This window comes from Chlorocebus sabaeus, chromosome 9, assembly GCF_047675955.1.
Source record: "Chlorocebus sabaeus isolate Y175 chromosome 9, mChlSab1.0.hap1, whole genome shotgun sequence".
NCBI lineage: Eukaryota > Metazoa > Chordata > Mammalia > Primates > Cercopithecidae > Chlorocebus > Chlorocebus sabaeus.
Genome location: NC_132912.1, coordinates 19,608,322 through 19,629,871, shown reverse-complemented (window position 1 = coordinate 19,629,871; position 21,550 = coordinate 19,608,322). Strand labels below are relative to the sequence as shown.

The 21,550-nt window shown below is 36.3% G+C and overlaps 1 protein-coding gene and 1 long non-coding RNA gene across 2 annotated transcripts in view; one reads left to right on the top strand and one right to left on the bottom strand.

Moving 5' to 3' along the window:
- The window catches only part of LOC103237972 (uncharacterized), a 59,128-nt gene extending 57,305 nt beyond the window's left edge, over nt 1–1,823 (top strand). The window contains exon 4 of the long non-coding RNA XR_499028.3: nt 505–1,823. This is a non-coding gene — a long non-coding RNA (uncharacterized lncRNA). The remainder of the gene's footprint in view (nt 1–504) is intronic.
- Nucleotides 1–21,550, bottom strand: part of MALRD1 (MAM and LDL receptor class A domain containing 1) — a 687,535-nt gene that overhangs the window by 212,555 nt on the left and 453,430 nt on the right. The window contains exons 30-31 of the mRNA XM_008002435.3: nt 19,972–20,100; nt 12,695–12,856 (exon numbers count right to left, since the gene is read on the bottom strand). Coding sequence (XP_008000626.3) covers nt 12,695–12,856; nt 19,972–20,100 — 291 coding nt within the window. The remainder of the gene's footprint in view (nt 1–12,694; nt 12,857–19,971; nt 20,101–21,550) is intronic.

The window sequence follows — 21,550 nt, the reverse complement described above, 5'->3', positions numbered from 1 at the left end:
TGAAGGGATATCAATGTGTTCTTGTAGTTTGTATGTTTCCCGGTTAAACAGAAGCTTTCCTGTATGGGAAAGTCAGTGCTATGACAGTAACTAAGAGATCATTATAAATGTTTTTCTTTTATGGGGTATTCCTGTATTTCCAGTGATGCAGGCACTCATTTCAATGGGCAAATCATCAAACAGTTAAATAAGATATTACAAACACAATGACATTATGCAAAACTAACTGAATAGACTGGATTGCCTTGGGCAAATGTATTACTGCTGTCCTTGATGGAAATAAGATCCACACCCCCTGGAAAACACCAATTATGAAATCTTATAAAATAGTCACTGGAAGGCCTTTACCCATAATAATACAGCTGTCTGTACCTCTCGTTCTTATAAATGACTAAATATTTGCCAAGCTTTAATGTGTTATGCCAGAGTATATGTTTACCATGTAAAAAAAAAAAAGCCCTTTGTGACCCACCAACTGATGAAACCAAATTTTTCATGATCTAGGACACAGAGAATGGGTCTATTGGAAACGACACCAGGGAAAGTCTGCCCCTGAGCCCCACTGGAAGGAATGATACCAAGCTCTTTTAAGCAGTCATACTGCAGCAAAACTTTATAACCTTCAGTCCTGGCTCCACATCTCTCAACTCAAGAGGACTCCTCCAAGACTGCACATCTTCTGGAGACGTCAACGCAAAACTGACCAAGGAGATTTCTCTTCAGAAGAAGATAACATCCTAGATATGGCCGATTTTCCCAAAACAAGGATCAAAACTTCTCCCCGCTCTCATTATGAAAACTTTGTCTTTTTAATTTTTTCTCTGTGTTTCTTTTCTGTTTACAAATGGTAAGATAATGCCAAAATCCAGATTTCACAGTTGATAACTTCTGTAGAAAACCTAACTGAATGTTGACTATGTCATGTTAAACCAATATCCCTACATGATCTTAGAGATCCTCCATTTCACACTAAAACAAAATTTACTGATATTCCAAATGTGACCATTTTTGCATATTGTAGATTTGGTTCTTCTATAGGGTTAGACTTTTAGATTCACATATTCATATTCCTTGTTTAAAGCTAACAGTAGGCAAAACATATAGTGAGGGTTTTGCAGTTAATTCTGCCAGAAATTAAATAAGAACAAAAGATAGTTTGACATTTTGTAGACAAATATATACCCTAATTTTTGATGGCCTCTAACCATGCAATGATTTGATAATAAAGTCCTGGATAAATTTTACTAGTGCTTTCCTACTAGTGATCCTTAAATCACAAGACATCTTAAAGGGAACTGTCACTGTGGCCCTTGAAGATATATTTTTATTTGTAGAGAATTTAAAAATCAGCCATATGCATAGCAGTTCCATGTCTCAAAAAGTGGCCAATCTGGGTTAGGGATTTTAATGGCACCAGTCACTCCACAATCAATTGGAAACTGATAATTGATCTATACATTTCAATTTTCACTGTAAAATAAGTAAGATTTTTCTAGCAGGTGTTAATAGCTATAAATGAGCATCTTTGGGTAGAACACTCCTTTCCTGGCTGGGCATAAATATAATAAAGTTATGGTTAGAAATCAGTCTCAAATATTAACTGATAGAGCTGACTATACTGCAAACACTATGACTGCCCAGTACATTTCTTTAAGTTCTCCTGATAAGGTTGTTTTAGATAGCAAGATTGCTTTGGACTACCTGTTGGCTGAACAGCGGGAGTATCTGCAATAGCTAACACCTCTTGCTGCACATGGATACATATATCTGGTATAGAAACTAATTTGTAAGAATTCAATAAACAAGCTATTTGGTTAAAACAAGCAGATTTCTCTTCTGGTTTATTTTTTGATTTATGTGATTTTAATTCATTTGATTTACAGGGCTACTGCTATAGAGTAAACTTCAGTGTCTTGGTATTATCCTTCTGATAGTCATCATAGTAGTCTCCCTGGTACACTGTATTCTCTCAAGAGTCTTAAATGCTTGTGTGTAGCCATTCACTGTGTATCAAACGGTCTCACTTTGGTTAGAACCACAAAAGCACAAAGAGAACATAATCATTTAGCTGACTCAATGCTGTAGCCAGTGAGTTCTATACTGAGACCAATAATGTCCACTACGATGGTGATAAACAGTAGCATCAGTGCCCAAGGTTTCCATCAATCTCTCAAGATTGAGAGGCTGACCACAAAAGGAAATTGTCAAAGTAAATAAGCAAGAGGCCATTGCCCTGAAGTCTTCTTTGTACTTTGAGTTCCTAGATAACCAACTGCAACCTAACTTAGTACAGAAATAAACCAAAACTAAATTTAGGAGTATAACAGACAAATTTCAGCCAATGAGTGGCAGCCAACTCATCATACCATGCCTAAATGAGGCAGATGCCTAGCTATAGTCAATCAGATAATTTCCCTACTTTGCTTCTGTTTTTGGCTCATAAAAGCTTGTTGCTCACACTGAAGGGTGGAGCTCTCTGAACCACTTTTGGTTCTGAGTGCTGCCCAATTCATGAATTATCCATTGTGCAAATAAACTCTGCTAAATATAATTTGTCTAACATTCTTCTTTTAATAATGTTTAACTATCAGGATATACTTTGTTAATATACATAATGTAATATAAAGATAATAGACTAGGCTAAATTGTTACAATTATACCACTTTGCTTTTCATTGTTCTGTTTTTCTCCAAAGTACTTTTGACTTAAAGTGAATTGGAAGTCAAATAGACCATCTTTGCCACTTCTTGCTGCAAGTGTGTAAATTTATAAGTAAAAGACTACTCATCTTCAAAGTTATATAGGGACAGCTTTTTTCAATATTTCTCTAGTCAACTCGTGTTTCATTCACTCAGTAGACAAGATAGCCTTCTTTACCTATGCAGTGTAGTATTAAACAGGGTTGCCAATGAAAACAATGTGAGCCACATATGTAGTTTTAGCATATTTAGTAGCCACATTTTAAGAAGTAAAAAAGGTAAGTTTGTAGTAATTTATTTAATCTAATATATCCAAAATGTTATAATTTCAACATATACTCAATATACAACTTACTAGTATAATATTTTATATTCTTTGTTTGTTACCACATATTTGAAATCCAGTTTGTAATTTACACATAGAGCACATCTCAATTTTTGCTAGCCACATTTCAAGGACTCAATAGTTCCATGTGACTAGCTGCTATCATATTGGACAGTGTAGGTTCAGAAGAAAGTGTTTTGAGTCAGAAAATTTGGTATTCCAATCTACCTGCTCAGTCATCCATGTGACATGGTAAAGCTTTTTAACCTTTCTAAAAACATATGTTTTACATCACAGTGTTTAAATATATTAAATGAGACAACATACATAAATTCTTTTTCTCACAGTTTCTGACTCTCAGGAAACATTTAATAAATGTTAGTTTTCTTCCTATAAATCATTCTGAAATTTCTCATTGTGTTTGAAAAAAACTTTTTTGTTTATTCAGCATATATCACGCATCCATCCATCCATCCACAACTCTTTCAAAAACTAAAAACACTAATGAAAGCATCTTTATTGCAGTAGTTACATGTAATATCTTATTTAACTCACTCTTCTTCTCCCACCATCATCCAGAAACTCCTACTTTTCTTTTGTTTCCTATAGCACTTATCAACAACCAACAAACTATATAAATCTGTGATTGATAATGCTTCATATTGACTTTCTTTCCCCCTTTGCTACAATGTCAGCCACATGATGGCAGAGATTCTTCTCTGATTTATTCAACAGATATTTCAAGTACCTAGAAGAGTGCCTCAAAAAATGGACTTCAAGAAATATTTCTTGGATGAATGATTGAAGAAACATTTTTTTCGTCATGCCAATGTACATTATTTTACTTTTGTATCACCCACCTGTGAAAACGCCTCCATTTATTCACATACGTTTTCAATGTGGTGATTGAAGTATCACAGAAATCCCAGATGTTTCACTTTAACACTCTCAGGATTTATTGTTATCATGACTATTCGTAGTAATTAACTCCTCTTGAGTATCCAAACACTAACCAGTATTAAACAGAAATTTCTTCTGAATTGGCATCACAACAAATTCCAATGTATTGTTTAAAAATCATATTAAATGAAAGAAGAATTTATGTATCACATTCTTTGTTATGTTTCAGTACAACTTGAAAACCTAGTGAAGAGATACTATTATTTCTTGTCTTCTATCTGGTGTACAACTCCCTTGATATTTTCTAAATAATCAGTTCTAATTCCACACTAGGTTTCATATTGTTAGGTTTTTTCACTAGATTTGATCACATTCATACTTTGTGGGGACCATTTTTCTAAACACCTTTATTTTGAAAATTTTTACATTTATACCAAAGTACAAATAATAGACTAATGAACTCCTACCTACCCAAAACCCAGCTTTAACCATCTTCAACCCATGGTGATATCATTTGGATATTGGTTCCTGCCTAAATCTCATGCTTAACTGAAATCCCCATTGCTGGAGTTGGGGCCTGGTGAGAGGTGACCGGATCATGGCAGAAGAACCCTCTCTCATGGCTCAGTGCTCTCTTTGTCAGTTCTCTGGAGATCTGGTCATTTAAAAGTGTGTGGCACCTCCTCTCACCACCACTCTCTCTCTTGCTCCTGCTTTCACCATGCAATGTGCCTGCTCCCCCTTCACCATCTGCCATAATTGCAAGCTTCCTGAGGCCTTCCCAGAAGCCAAGCAGGTGTTGGCACTATTCTTCCTGTACAGGCTGTAGAACCATGAGTTAACTAAATCTCTTTATCAATTACCCAGTCTCAGGTACTTCTTTATAGCAATGCAAGGATGGCCTAATACACATGGTCCATCTTGCTTTGTCTGTATTTCCACCTACATTTTCAATACTACGGAATTATTTGAAAGCAAGCCTGGTATCAAATTGCACCATCTTTAAATACTTCAGTATATATTTTTATCAGATAATGACTTCTTTCTTATTAGTAGCATATTACAGTTAACAACACTTATAATATCTAACCAACAGAAAATATATTTTATGTTAATATTTACTTAAATATATACACACATTTGCATTGGAATATACATGTATATATAGGAATTCACCAATATTTATAATATCATGATAAAAATGGTTGCACTTGTATGGTACACTGGTGTCATTAGATAAGTATGATTGATGCTGACTTCCAAATCAATGCCTTCTACAGGTGCATCTGATTGATAGTTTTCATCCTAAGTACACGAGAAGTTGAATGAGATTGGGCTCATGTATCTGGATAATAAACCCAGTGACAGTTCTTTAAAGAGCAATGAGCAATATGATTTTTGTCCATTATGCTGAGTTCTATTTCTTCCAGGGATAACTGTTCTTTTCACATCCTCTACTTTCTCTTTCATGACATTAGTTGTCTTCAAATGTGTGGTGATTCTTGGTTGTTTATTTAAGCTCATCAATGAAAGTCTTTGTTGCTTAGGACACAATAAAAAATTTCAATAGTCAAAATAAATAACTGTTTTCCCAACAGACTTCTTTGAATGGGAGGATGAACAGCAGGTGCTTTGGATGTAGGCTGAGCATGCAGGCAAGCACGCTTCCCTGTAGGGCAGGCATTCTCATCCTTCACCACACACTAGAATCCCATGCGGAATTCTTAAAAATCTTCATGCCCAGCCTACAGCATAGACCAATTAAATCAGAATCTTTGTGGGTGGGACCCAGCTATTAGTACTTTCATTAAGTCCCTAGATGATTTGAATATGCAGCCAAGGTTCAAAACCACTCCCTATTGTGATGATCCTGTGTAACCCCAACTATGACATTGACTAATTTTCAGGCTATAATTATCTCATGATTATCTTTCCCCAGGCAGATGTCCAAATTTCTTTAGACTGCCCTTCCCTGACTTAATCCTGAGAGGAAAAGCCATTTATGTGAGCAGTTGTGTTTGGAAGCTGTGATCATTGGTGGGAAACTTGAGAAGCGGGGCCAACTTCACAATTCCTCCAAGTGGTCCGAGTGAGCTCCCCTGCAGAGTTCTTCACAACCTTTCTTAGCATTTTTATTGGTTTGCTAGCGCTGCCATAACAAAATGCCAGAGGCTTAGTGACTTAAACAACAGAAATTTATTTCCTCACAGTTCTGAAGGCTGGAAGTCCAAGACCAAGGTGCCCAGAGGTTTGATTTCTCCTGAGGCCTCTTTCCTTGGCTTGCAATGACTGTCTTCTCTCTGTGTCCTTACCTGGCTTTTCTTCTGTACTTCCTGGTGTTTCTCCTTCATTTTATGAGGACAACCGTCCTATTGAATTAGGACTCTTATGACCCCATTTAACTTTAATTACCTATTTAAAGATAGTTTATCTCCAAATAGTCACATTAGGATTAGCACTTCAATATATGAATTCTAGAGGAAGGGGGCACAATTCAGTCCTTGGATCTTAGGATATCTGTATATACGTGTAGCTTCTTTGGGAAGACCTACAGTGAACTATTTTTCCTTAACTTAGGATTTCTGATGTTCTTCCTCCATTCACTCTGATCCCATTTGCCTTTTTCCTGTTCCTCCTCCTATTCCTATTCCTCTCCCTATTCCTCCTCCTCTGCCTCTTTCTCCTTCTTTTTCCCCCCCAGCTCCTCCCCCATCTTCTCCTTCTTTTTCTTGGAATGCTTCAAAAATTTCTTGTCCAACAGTTTAATCTTTAAAATATGTGTTACAATAGAGTCATTATATGTTTCTGTATATGTGTATGTGTCTGTGCATGAGTGTGTGTGCAAGTATGTCTTTAAGTGTATGCGTGTGTTTAAGTGCATGTGAGTAAGATCAAAGTGGGTCTAAGAATAATGGTCTGGGAATCATGTGAGCGAGGGCTGGCTTTTTTATATCCAACTCCATATCCCTGTCCAACCTTCCCAAGCAAATGAATATAGGAGTCTCCCTCTACTCGATCAGAGACCAGGGTGATAAGAATCTAGAGTGAAATCGAGGTTTAGTGGCCCTGAATATGAAGGCTAAGAAGGTTAAGGGGATTCAGGCAGAGCTGCATATAAGGAAGGAACACACTACAGTGATGTCCTAAAAAAGGGCTTGGATTAGGATCCATACACCAGGGTTTCCACTCCGGCTTTGTTACTCATTTTACAGGTTGAGAAAAATCATTTAATATCTGTGTTCCTCATCTCTGATATCAGAATGATAATGTCTGTCCTATCTGCCCATAGGAAGTAGTTATCATCTGCGTTACCTGCAGGACACTATCAACCAAATATCAAATTGAGTTGTATTTATTGAATACTATATGTCTTAAATTGCTATTATACATGAGAGCATTAGCTTGCTAAGATTATTTGGGGATATTTTTTGACCTTGAGTGGTTAGTGTAGAAATGCACCATAGTAAGCATGTATGTTATATCAGTCAGCATATTTGATTCCTTAGTTACTTACCAAACATTTAGTTAATTCATATTCTCAGTTCCCAACACAATGAATGGTATTTAGCGGGCAATCAGGAAATGCTTAATGCATTAAGTAATCCAAAATACTTCACTGTCAATAAATATAGTAGGGGATAGTTCCAATTTACCTACAAAAGTATTTATCAAAACATGTGACACTTGTCTTACTGGAGTTGATAGTCTAATTGTGGAGATGGCCAATTATATCATTAAAGAGAGCATAAAGTTATGAAGGGAAAAAAAGAGACAGCAGCAGCTTTGTGCCTTACGCCTTCATTAATTCATGCTACATAAATGTCACTCTTGCCATTCAATCTTGTATACATTAAGTCTAAACAGTACTCATGTGTAGACCAGAGAGTGGATTGATGTTTGTAGTTTCTCTCTCCAGCTTCGCCAGTGTCTCCAAAAAGGCTCATAAACAGTGCTGTGATGGGCATTGAAAACGGCCCCCTTATGTATCTAATTCTTCGTCTTGATAACAATAAGTGCAAAACTCCATAAATACGATTTTCATTAACAACTATGTTGTGATGCTTAGAAATAGACCATAAGTTCATTGAATTTGTTGGTCTTCTCATAAAGAATTTTGTTTTTCCCAGAGGGCCAAAATTAATTAATGTCCTTACAATTTATTCAGCATCCCATTATCTCAGAGATGCCTAAACAGTCTCACTCAGCTGTATTAGTGTATCAAGAATGATATAATCAGGCTGCTTTGAAGACAGCACTCTGTAAAAATACTGCCTCAAGTAGTGATTAATAAGGAGGATAATAAAGTGTTCTGTCAGAATTATTGCTTTTTTTTAAATCTGTGGACAACATTGCTTGTATATAACATTACATAAACAATCAGATTCAAAATTTGCACGTGGTCTTTAATGAACATACATAAGCTCTAAAAGTTAAAAAAAGAAAAATTAATACTCTTATTAATAGTCTTTAATATTTCCATTAAAAGGTATCCATTGATCACTCACATTTTTCTTTTTGAACAACAGATGTAAACTTTCTCATATCTATTGACTATACTTTAATCTTGTTCTCAACTGAGCCTGCAGTTTTTTTATCTTTAGTATTATTGTAGCAGAAGATATGCTCTACAGTTTTCAAATACTGTCTTAGCATAAGGGAAGATTGTGGCAGATAATATCTAACGAACTCACAGGCATTTGTGTCCACATGTTATTGTCCAGATCTAAGCAGAATAAATGAAAATTGGCTTGTTTCTCATATTTTCTCAAAAAATCCCAAATATTCATCTTCAGGAATTACAGAAGTAAAAAAATTCCATCTAAATGTCAATTCATTGTTGTGATATTTATCATAATGGAGAAAATAATGTTTATAATTAGATTTTGTAAATTTTGATATATTCAAAAAGTAAAATACTATAAAACTATGCTGTGCAAGATATTTCACTACATATAACTTTGTTTACACTATATTTTTAGTATTACAAAATCAACTAGAAACTAGTTCTCTTTGAAAATGCATACATTAAGAAAGAATGGGAGTATGAACAAACATGAAGCTTATTGATGGCTTTATCATTACTCTGAGGTTACTAGAAAAGTTTTTTCTGCTTATTTATATTCTAAAAATTTTAGAAAAACTATATTATTTAGTAATGTAAAATTGATAAGTAGAAACATTGAAGAAAAAGTAAATATTAAAAGGACAAGCAACAGTTCAGACCTTTGAAGTGGCAAATCTTAACATATTCACCACATTTTTCACAAGCGCACAAATGTGCTACCACCATGTATGTTGGATTTTCTTTTCAGGTACAATTCCTGTTATTTGCTTCTTCTTTTGTTCTTTTTTTTTGAGACAGGGTCTTGCCAGAGTGCAAAGGAGTAAACACGAACTGCAGCCTCAACCTCATGGGCTCAAGCCATCCTCCTGCCTCAGCCTCCCGAGTAGTGGGGACAAGAGGCATGCCACCACACCTGGCTAATTTTTTATTTTTTGTAGAGATGGGGTTTCACCATGTTGCCCAGGCTGGTCTCAAACTGCTAGGCTCAAGCAATCCTCCTGCCTTGGCCTCCCAAAGGGCTGGGATTACAGGCATGAGCCACTGTGCCCGGGCTTGTTTCTTTTTATATTGAGTTTATTTCTTCCTCTTGTCTACTTTAACCCTATCACCCATTCAAGTAATCTATGTTAATAAACAAATATGTATCCTTTTATATTCTCCTCCATGGCTACAGTCATTCATAGAAATATCTATGCACAGATTTATACATATGCACAATAAGGGGGTACTAGTTGTCTGCTTTAGAAAAACTAGATCACACTATCTTAACATTTTGCATATTGCTTTACTCCTTCAACACTATCATTTGGAAATCCTTTCAAATCGGCTATACATGACTAAATTCTTTTTAGTGTCTGCATAATATTGCATGTTGTAGATTTTACAAGTTACCTTGGCTTCCAGGCTGTTTTTCTGGGTTCTCAACAGGGGCAATTTCTAAAGACATTTTGGCTTTATTATGATTAGAAAGAGCAGTGCTTCTGACAACTAGTTGGTAGAGGCCTCAAGTGCTGCTAAACATCTTACAATTGCATCTTACATCTTACAATTGACCAATTAATTAGGTCAAACCCCTAATTAATTAGATTGCCCCAAATGTCATTAGCAACTGGGTTGAGACACCTTCCAAACACAGGTTGATCTAGCTCTGGAACATTCTTTCCTTAGGTAACCATAGGTCACTTCCTCACAGCTCCTTCAGGTCTCTTGTTGAATGGCATTTCTATGCAGGGTCTAATTTGACCAGCCTATTTACATGGCCATCCTCCCAACTCCAAGGCACACACCTACCTACCTAGTCTTTCACACTCGTATGTACTCTATTCCTTCCCTTTTCTCCCCTTAACTTCTAATAAGCCATCTAATTTATTTATTTATTATGTTTACCCATTATCTTTTTCCTCCTTCTGTAATGTAAGCTCTATTGTGACAGGGATTTATACCTGTTTTATTCACTGATGCATCCACAGGACCTGGCCAAGTGCCTGGCATTTGATAAATAGCTAAGTGAATGAAGGAAGGAACACATAAATGATCATATAATAGGCATTCATTTATTTCCCATTATTTCTGCTAAAAGCAATGCTGACGTAAATATCCTCATATAAGTCATTATGTGTCGGCCCTTCTATGTGCAAGAGGCCAAAACGCTTTCTAAATTGGGTTTAGAAGCTGACTTCCAGGTTTTCAAAGTTGACTTCTATGTCAAAGAGGCAAAAATCCTTTCTAAATTGGGTTTAGGAGGTTTTAAAATATTCTGCTCTAAATTACACACAGTTTACTCTCTGTTTTCTTGCAAGGATTTTCTTGTTTTTATTTGTTACATTTAAGTCTTTATCTAGATTGTATTGCTGCATATGATATAAAACTTGGATTTAATTTTAAGTCCTTCCAGGTGGATAACCAGATATACCAGCACCATCCTGTATCATCCACCTTTTTCCTAGTATTTTAAATATCTACCTTTGTTATATACTAAATCCTTATAATTACTGACCTTAGTTTCTTGATCCTCTATCCTGTTCAACTTATAATCTAGTATACATTAATTTCATGTTTTTAAGGGAAACAAAAACTTGTGAAAGGAAAGGGAGATACAACGTGACAAGTCAAAGGGAGTTAGAATATTCAATTTAAAGATTAATTCTACCAGACATAAAAAGAAGAGCTGGTGACAATTCCACTATTCTAAAAATTTGAGGAGGAGGGATTCCTCCCTAACTCATTCTATGAAGCCAGCATTACCCCGATACTAAAATCTGGCAAAGCCACAGTGAAAAAAGAAAACTACAGGCTAATATCCCTGATAAACACAGACATAAAAAATCATCAACAAAATACTAGCAAACCAAATCCAGCATCATATCAAAAAGTTAATTCACCACAATCCAGTAGGGTTCATTCCTAAGATGCAAGGTTGGTTCAACATATGCAAATCAATACATGTGATTCACCATATAAAACGAATTAGGGAAAAATCTTTAAAACAAGAGTGAATGCCCATATTGTAATTAAATAGCACGATACATTCAATCAGCCTGAAACATATAAATAATAAAATTAGTGTGCTCTTTTCCCTAGTCATATAATGGCTAGGACAATCTTTTGAAAGTTACTTAAATTTCACGTAATCTTGTTCTTTTCTACTGCGCATATGTTTCAACTGTTCTGAAGAATATGGTATTGATTAGGGTTCTCCTAAGAAACAGAATCAATAGGATGTGTGTACATCTAGAAAGAGATTTCTTATAAGGAATTGGCTCATGAAGTTATGAAGGCTGCCAAGTCCAATATCTGCAGGGTGGACTGTCATGCTGGAAAACCATGAAAGCCCATGATGCAGATGAAATCTGAAGACATTCTCTTGGGGATCCTTCTTGCTGCATAGGCTGGTGTTTTGTTTTGTTTTTCTATTCAGGCCTTCAGTTGATTGGAGGAGGCCACATTATGAAGGGCAATCCACTTCACTCAAAGCTCATCAATCTAAATGTTGATCTTATCCAAAACACCTCCAAATTGACAAATAAAATTAGCCATCACAAATATCTTAGGTTTTTTTAATCCCTAATAAAAGCTAGATTTCTAAGATAAATTCTGAGTCGATAGGACTTCTTCATAAGAGTAAATAAGATTACAAGCTTACTCCTACTTTGAGTCTATTAACTGTAAAGCCATTAAAGATTGCATAATCTGAAATCACAGGGCAGAAAGCAAAACTTGTGAAGATTGTGCTGATGCTCACTCATTCCATTACCACTTAGCATTTTACGCTTTGGCTCCTGTACTTCCAAATGATGGAAAGGAAACTGGTGGTCAGCCATTTCATTGTTGTGATTGGCCATTGTCATGACAGGATAACTTTTAGCATTGTCAGTTGTGTATCTTTGCATATTGCAATCATTAATCTGAATGCCATCCACCTACCCTCCCCCAATTGGGGAATTTAATGGCACCTTTAGGGTAGAGTAAAATCTGTGAGTCTCTTAAAACATGAGTGGTGAGCTTCTTTGTTGTAGCAGTGTCAGCTCTGGGTCTATTTATTAATTCAGAGTTTGCAATAGAAGGGACTAGCCCTCTTTCCGTAAAAATCTACTGAGCTCTGTCCCCACATACACATAAGAAATGCACACTGAAATTCACACAAATTGTTAAAGCAGGTTTCCAGATAAGTGGATTTCATGGTCTGGGGATGGCTACTAGACATACCTGGCGTGTGATCAGAGTCTGGAATTAATGCTTCGGCAGGAATTCTGCTGCCAATGGCCCAGTCCAAGTCATCCTCAGAGTCTTGAGTAAGACTGCAGGCTGTGGTCCAATTTCCTGAACTTGTTTCAAAATTGCAGCTTCCTGTTGTGCTTGTATACTGTGCTGGGGAAGCAAAAATATTAATGGAAGTTTCTGGAAATGTCTATCACCTTTGCTGTTACCCTATATTTGGGATCATTTACAATTAGTATCTGCATAGTCTAATTCTTTATAAATATATTTACAGCATCAAGACATTTGTACTCATTGATAGTATTTTAATCGAAAGATCTAGAAGCAGTGTATGAATGTTGTCACTTATCCATTAAGGAGTTATATGCATTGATGAAAAATATTTATAGATAATAGTTAAAACTGTGTCTACACATGAACAATGAACATAACATTATGCTAATACAAGATTATTCAGGTCAAATAAATAAACAGCTTCAGTTGTCTGGATGTTTAATTCACTTCCTTCCCTTATTGTGATGTTTGAATAGCATAGCCTATCAGTGACACAAAGTCATTTACTAAAGAAAAGGCACTTTGGGAGAAGTAGTAAACTATATAGGACACAAATTATCTCGGACACCATACCAGTCACTGTAGCATCACATATCAGAGCTAGTCACTAAAAAAGAAATTCTCTTCTAAAAGTGTTGATTGATAACTCCTTAAAAATTAAATTATTCACAATGAGAAAAATTAATAGATAATAACTGTATCTATTTCTAGTCACCTGTGAAAAGTGCCATCATGATACCCTGATCTAGGCTTTCATTTTTCTTTCTCTTTTTTGTACATCAGTTATTACTTTTGAGTACCCACTGTAAAACCAGACTGTGTTGTACAGACAGAAAGAATGATAGGGTGATTTAATCGGTATGAATCAACTGAGGTCATCATTTACTTTTCCTTTCTTTTTAGAAAGAAAGTTTGTGTTATTTTTAAAATTTCTTCTTGTTCACAACTTTTCCTGAACATACAACCAATGTTAGCATATAGAAATGTAATCAGAAAAAAAGCCTTGCTGTAAAAATAGACACTAAATATATAGCAAGCAAAGCTTTAATATTTCCATACAAAACTTTCTGGATCCCTGAGATTATTTAAATAAAATATTAGCATTTTACTTCTCAAGCATTACTGCATCTTATCCCTACAAATTACAACCACTTGTATTCATGTACATTCCTTTCATTCATTCTATATAACTATATCAACTATTGCTTCTTGTATGCTTATTTATGGGCTATGTGTGTCTTTTTTGTGTTTGTCATGCCGGTGTTATATAATATAGAATAGGTTTTTATTATATGATATAGATAAAAATGAGACATTCTGTTCTGCTGGTGTTTAGCCAACACATCTGTAAAAATTCAGAATCTTGCAATGAATATAAAAGACAGCCATTATGTCTTTAGAATGATGCCACCTGCACATTCTTTACTAGTGTTCTGTGTAAGTGACTCCCTGATATACAGCCCTACAATATTAATTCTACATCCTTTTTTATTCTCTGTGATCATCCTTGCACCCTCTGTCCTGCCTTGCTTAATATATGACTTTATCTTTGACTCTAAAGATACTTATCCAATCAGGATAAATTCTCGTACATTTCATTCTCTCAATCTCAAACTATGCCACTTATCTCTTTCCTAAGGCTAATCTCTGTTTATGATCTCAACTCCTTATCAAAACACTGCTATTGACATTCCACAGCTTCATTTTCTTCAAAGTTACATATTTTTCCATGTCCTTCAATTTCACATTCTCTTCTAATTCCTTTCTTCTATTTTGCAGTCATACAGCCAGGCTGCCCCTATTAATTTAAAAATATTCACATATATTTGCTTGCTTACATTTCTCACTCTGTATTGGCCTTAATCATCCCTTTCCATGGGCTTTCACACTTTTACGCTGATGTCCCACCAATCAACGACCGCGATGGTTAATTTGAAATTATTTGAGGTTATTAATTTGAGATCTTTCCAACTTTTTGATGTGGGCATTTGGTGCTATAAATTTCCCTCTTAACACTGTCTTAGTTGTTTCCCAGAGATTCTGATATGTTGCATGCATGTTCTCATTAGTTTCAAAGAACTTTCTGATTTCTACCTTAATTTCATTATTTACCCAAAAGTCATTTAGAAGCAGATTGTTTAATTTCTGTGTAAATACATTGTATTGGGAGATCTTCTTGGCACTGATTTCCATTTTTATTGTGCTGTGATGGTTGGTATAATTTCATTTTTTTTTGGAATTTGCTGAGGATTATTTTATGTACAACTGCGTGGTCAATTTTAAAGTATGTGCCATCTGGCAATAAGAATGTATATTCTGTGGTTTTGGGGTGGGGTGTTCTGTAGATGTCTATTAGGTTCATTGGTCAAGTGTTGAGTTCAACATGAGTTGAATATCTTTGTTAATTTTCTGCCTCAATTATCTGTCTAATACTGTCAATGGGGTGTTGAAGTCTTCCACCATTATTGTTTGGGAGTCTAAGTCTCTTCATAGGTCTCTAGAAACTGGCTTTATGAATATGGGTACTCCTGTTCTGGGTGCATATATATTTAGGATAGTTAGGTCTTCTTGTTGAATTGAATCCTTTACCATATCTACTGTCATTGTCTTTTTTGATCTTTATTGATTTAAAGTATATTTTGTCTGAAATGAGGTTTGCAATCTCTGCTTTTTTTCTGATTTCCATTTGCTTGGTAGATTTTTCTCCTTTCCTTTATTTTGAGCCTATGGGTGTCACTGAGTGTGAGATGGGTCTCTTGAAGACAGTCAACCACTTGGTCTTGCTTCTTTAGCTTGCCACTCTGCGCCTTCTAATTGGGGCATTTTGCCCATTTACATTCAAGGTTAACATGATATGCATGGATTTAATCCTGTCATCATGTCATTAGCTGGCTGTTACGCAGACTTGTGTGTCTGGTTGCTTATAGTGTCACTGGTCTGTGTACTCAGGTGTGTTTTTGTAGTGGCTGGTGATGGTCTTCAGAAGCTTTTGTAAGGCAGGTTTGCAGATAATGAATTATCTCAGCATTTTCTTGTCTCAGTTATTTCTCCTTCATTTCTGAAGTTTAGTTTGCCTGTATGTGAAATTCTTTTGGTTTTGTTTTGTTTTTTTTGTGTGTGTGTGTGTGTGTTTAGAATGTTGAATATAGGCCCCCAATTTCTTCTGGCTTGGAGGGCAAAAGATTCACTGCTGAAAGATTCACTGTTAGTCTGATGAGGTTCCCTTTGTAGGTGACCTGCCCTTTCTTTTTAGCTACCTTTAACATTTTTTCTTTCATTTTGACCTTGGGAAATGTGATTATTATGGCCAGGTGTGATGACTCATATCTGTAATCCCAGCACTTAGGGAGGCCAAGGCAGGCAGATCACTTGAGATCAGGAGTTCGAGACCAGTCTGGCCAACATGGCAAACCCCCATCTCTACTAAAAATAGACAAATTAGCTGGGTATGGTGGTAGACACCTGTAATCCCAGCTACTAAGGAGGCTGAGGCAGGAGAATTGCTTGAACCTGGGAGGTGGAGGTTGCAGTGAGCTGAGACTGTGTCACTGCTCTCCAGCCTGGGCGACAGAGCAAGACTCTAGCTCACAAAAAAAAAAAAAAAAGAGCCATGATTATGTGTCTTGTGGATGATCTTCATGTGTAATATCTTGCAGGGGTTCTCTTCATTTCCTGAATTTGAATGTTGGCCTCTTTAGTGAGGTTGGCGAAGTTTTTATTAACAATATCCTGAAAGCAATTTTTCAAGTTGTTTGCTTTCTCCCTGTCTCTTTCAGGGATACCAGTGATTCATTGATTTGGCCTCTTAACATAATCACATATTTCTCAGAGAATTTTTTCATTCCTTTTTATTCTTTTTTCTTTATTTTTGTCTATGTTATTTCAGTAAGCCAGTCTTCAAGCTCTGTGATTTTTTCCTAAACTTGTTCTATTCTGGTGCTAATACTTGTGATTACATCGTAAAATTCTTGTAGTGTGCTTTTCAGCTCCATTAGGTGAGTTAGGTTATTTTTTTATACTGGATATTCCATCTGTCAGCTCCTGCATAACTTAATTGTTATTCTTAGCTTCTTTGGATTGGGTTTCAATGTCGTCCTGAATCTCAATATTTGTTTCTACCCATATTCTGAATTCTATGTGTGCCATTTCAGCCATCTCACCTGATTAAGAACGCTTGCTGGAGAACCACTGTGGTCCTTTGGAGAACAGAAGACACTCTGGCCATTTGAGTTGCCAGAGTTCTTTCACCGGTTCTTTCTTATTTCTGTGTGCAAATGTTCCTTTAACTTCAGCGTAGATTGAGTACAGTCATTAGAATTCTTTTCTGGATGTTTCCAGAGGACTGAGGCTTTGTTCAGGGTCCTCATTTGTAGCTGACTTCTTGCCTTTGGTTTGATGGAGGGTATGTTAGCAAAGCACTTTGGCGTTAAAGATTTGGGGTGTAATCCAGCCAGCATGTGGTGCTAAGTGCAGGGGTCAGTAGGTAGGCTCTTAATCATGTGGTCCCGTTGTATTTCCTCACAGATGCAGCTGTGTTCCCTCTTAATGCTCTAAATGTGTGGGCTCCTCTTTCACCTGAGTGCTGACTGCAGTTTACGGGCTTGAATTTGTCCAAGTTTTTACTGTTTCGTGGGTGACTATTAAATGCCCTACTTAGTACATCTTGCGGGGAAAATGGTGATTTCACACGTTTTAGAGACTTCCATTGAAATTAATTCCTTACACTCAGTATTTTTAAAAATACACTTTTTTCGTGAAAATTTTTTTTTTTTTTGAGATGAGTCTCACTCTGTTGCCCAGGCTGGAGTGCAGTGGCACAATCTTGGCTCACTGCAACCTCTGCCTCCCAGGTTCAAGCAATTCTCTGCCTCAGCCTCCCGAGTGGCTGGGATTACAGGCATCCACCACCAGGTCTGGCTATTTTTTTATTTTTTATTTTTAGTAGAGACGGGGTTTCACCATATTGGCCAGGCGGGTCTTGAACTCCTGACCTTGTGATTCACCCACATCGGCCTCCCAAAGTGCTGCGACTACAGGTGTGAGTCACCACGCCCAGCTGGTGAATTTAAAATAAGCTAGAAATAACACTAGAAAATGTTACTCAGTGCACTATAAGTTTTATTTGAGAATGTACATACTATGAAAGAAATACATGATATTTTATAAAATTAATACTATAATTCTCTGGTATTAGTAATAAAGTCTTAAGATGTGTTGATTGTTTTGACTTTTTAAAAATACTTTCATTTAAAATTAAAATACAAAATGAACATTGAAGACATTATGGTAAGTGACATAAGCCAGTCACAGAAAAGAAAAATACTATGTGATTCCACTTATATGAAGTACCTAGAAGAGAAATGAAAGATCTTTTATAGAGATGGAAAGGAGAAGGGTAGTTACCATGGTCTAGGGGAAGGGGTAAATGGAGGGTTATTCTTTAATTAGTACAGTTTTAGTTTTTTTGGATAAAAATAGTTCTAGAGATGGATGGTGGCAGTGGTTGCACAACAATACAAATGTACTTAATGCCATTAAATTATACATTTAAATGGTTAAAATGGTAAATTTTTTATTACGTATTTTTTACCACAGCTTTTTAAAGTTTAAAAATATATTAAAAATTTTAAATAGAAAATGAGCCCATTGGAAGCATCAGTATAAGATCCTAAGAAATAAAAATTAAATTGAGCTATAAAATAAAAATGTAAATATGCTTGTGTGTTAGTTTGTCTCCAAAAAGATCACCCTACAACCTTCTCTACATTTGACGTGTGATGTTTTCCCATTGAAAGTCTAGTCTAGACTTTGTTATTTGCTTGGCCATTAGCAGGAATGAGGTATGGTATTATGGAACATCTGAGGCTAAATCAAAGTAACGGTTGCTATTTTTCCTGAGGGTCAGGGGACACTTTCTAGTAGAAGCCAGCCTTGTGTACAATGGCTTACCGCCCTGTGGCTGCCATGTTATGTAAAGCCCAAGTCACATGGACTACTCTGGAGGATGCGACACCATCTCTAGTAAGACAGAGAGACCAAAGAGTATCAAGAGAAGAAGTCATCCTGGATGTGATTATCCAGCTCCACCCTATCAGTTCGACACAGGCCATCACAGACAAACTGCCCAGAAGAGCCCTTCCTGAATTACTGACCCCAAAAATTGTGAGCAAAATGTAACAGTGGCCTAGACCACTAACTTCTGGGGTAGCTTGTTAGGCAGCAAATGGTAACTGCAACAGTAGCTCGTATGGTATCAATATTCTCTAGCAAAGATAAGATATATGGAAAAAAGATCCTTTTTTTCCCAATAAGATATATGGAAAAAACTTTGGGAGGCTGAGGCAGTTGGATCACGCGGTCAGGAGATCGAGACCATCCTGGCTAACACGGTGAAACCCCATCTCTACTAAAAATACAAAAAATTATCCGGGCATGGTGGCAGGCACCTGTAGTCCCAGCTACTCGGGAGGCTGAGGCAGGAGAATGGCATGAACCTGGGAGGCAGAGCTTGCAGTGAGCCGAGATCGCACCACTGTACTCGAGCCTGGGGGACACAGCAAGAGCCTGGGGGACACAGCAAGACTCTGCCTCAAAAGAAAAAAAAGATATATGGAATAAAGATCCTTTGAATTTAAATATCTGCTCATATTTTAAAATTATATACTTAGTTTTTTATATAAGTTTTAAAACATTGCTTGAATTAAAGCTTGAATAAAAATCCAATGGGGCCCATCCAGTCCTCTTTCTCCAGTGCAATGTAATTGATAAAATTAATTACTAAACTGGTATTTATTAAAAGTGCTGATTTTCAGTCACATATACAAAATTAACAATTTTTTGGAAAAAAAAAATAGAAAAAACAAATGAAGACCAATAAAGAAAGGCAGATTGCTACTGCAGTTCCTAGAAACTTTAATTCTAACCCTACACACAGTGTGCCTAATTACAGAATGGGGTTATTTTTTGGTAAAATGATATTCTATAGACTTGTTGCAGTTCTCAGTATAGGGGTAAAGAATATGAAAGGACTGCCATTTATATTTGTATTTGGTACTTGTATACAAATTTGGGGAAATATTTGGGCTATTCTAAATCTACTCTAGTGCATGAAAATAATACTTCTTCTCCATCATCAATGCCAATATCTAACACTACTTATAAAGGAAAATCTCTGCTGAACTGGCTGCCATACAGCAGATAGATAAACTTACCACAGTGAGCTTCATCAGACCTATCAGAGCAGTCTGGCTTATAATCACAAACAAGGTGGGATGCAATGCACTTCTTGTCCCGACACAAAAAATCAGTGGTTTCTGGACAAATCTCAGAGATCTCTCCCACTAGAGAAAAAAAAAAAAAAAGCAGTATTTAGCCAATATTTTCATTAAAGATTCTGGTTAGGTATATTACAGATTTCAACTAGTGAGCTGGTTAAGGATTTCAACAGTTACCTAAGGTGGACTTCCCCAACTTCCTCTTTCTCAGTCCCACCATCAATGGTTCAGCAAGTTATACTGATTCTACTTCTGAAATACCTTTTATGCACTTTAATGGTGCTGAAAATCTCCTTGTCCATGATTCTCACGGATAAGATGCGCAAGTTTGTGGCCCATAACTACCTAGAACCTGGTAAAGGGTGTGTGCAGCCTGCCACCAAATCCTACTCACTGTCAGCATGCACTGATGGGATTTCCTGGCCATTTGTGCTGCTCATAATGCCTCTGGTGGTCTGGGTCTATAGCACAGACACGAACTTTAGCGGTATGTTCCCGTCTTGACTATTTTACATAAAGAAGATGTTCAACTTAACTAATTTTTTTGTTGTTCAAAGCAACTGTCTATTTCTGCTGAATTTTCACATGAACATACTGGCTTGTGGAGGTTTCATACTCTAGATTTTATTTTGCTTTTTCTGACTCCCATGGGGCAAGATTTTCCTTTTTATACACACAATTAAAGTGTCCATTGGCAAGTACAGAGAACTAACACTATCTTAGGCAAAAGAATGGAGTATTTAATACACATCCTTGTATAAAAAATAGTCGAGCCAGCAGACACCATCAGCAAATTAATTGGCAGCAGATTTTAGGAAACGAATGTGTGTGTTTTTTTCCTAAAACTAAATAGCATGTATTGAGTCTTTTGCCATGATGATCTGAATTTAATTTGATATCATAGTCTAATTTTTATTCATAAGCCAATTTTTCTGCACTGAGCAAAGTCCTGCTACCTCAGTTTGTGTTATTTTGGTTTGTCATTTCCCTCTTCCACCTTGGCCTCCCTTCACCTCACCCCCACCCTACCCTCACCCTCCTAACCCCCACCCCCTGCCCCACTTGGCTCCTTCTGTAGGATTTGATGTTTCATTCTGTTTACATCAGTTTTAATGAGAGGTATGCCTGTACTTGCTTGTGCAGAAAACATCATTCCAGATTCAATTGACTGGGTTTATGTCCCTTCGCCTGGTTTTTAAGGTTATTTAAATGTCTAACGTATTTTATTGTAACAAACATTGTTTTGCCAACATTGCCTATTTCACTGGCACATCACAGCCTAATTTAGAAAGAAAAATCAAACATTTTAAATGGACGAAGGAAAAAGAAGGAAAAAAAAGATAAAAAGATATTTTTTTCTTTCATAATTGAGATTGTATGGGTTGAGTATAGACATTTCAATTTGAACACAATTCTTAACACATGTACCAAAAATCTAAAAAGCTATATATTGTAATTCTCTCTTAAAGTTATTCTAATTGAATAGCATGTACACTACATATTCAAATTTTTGATC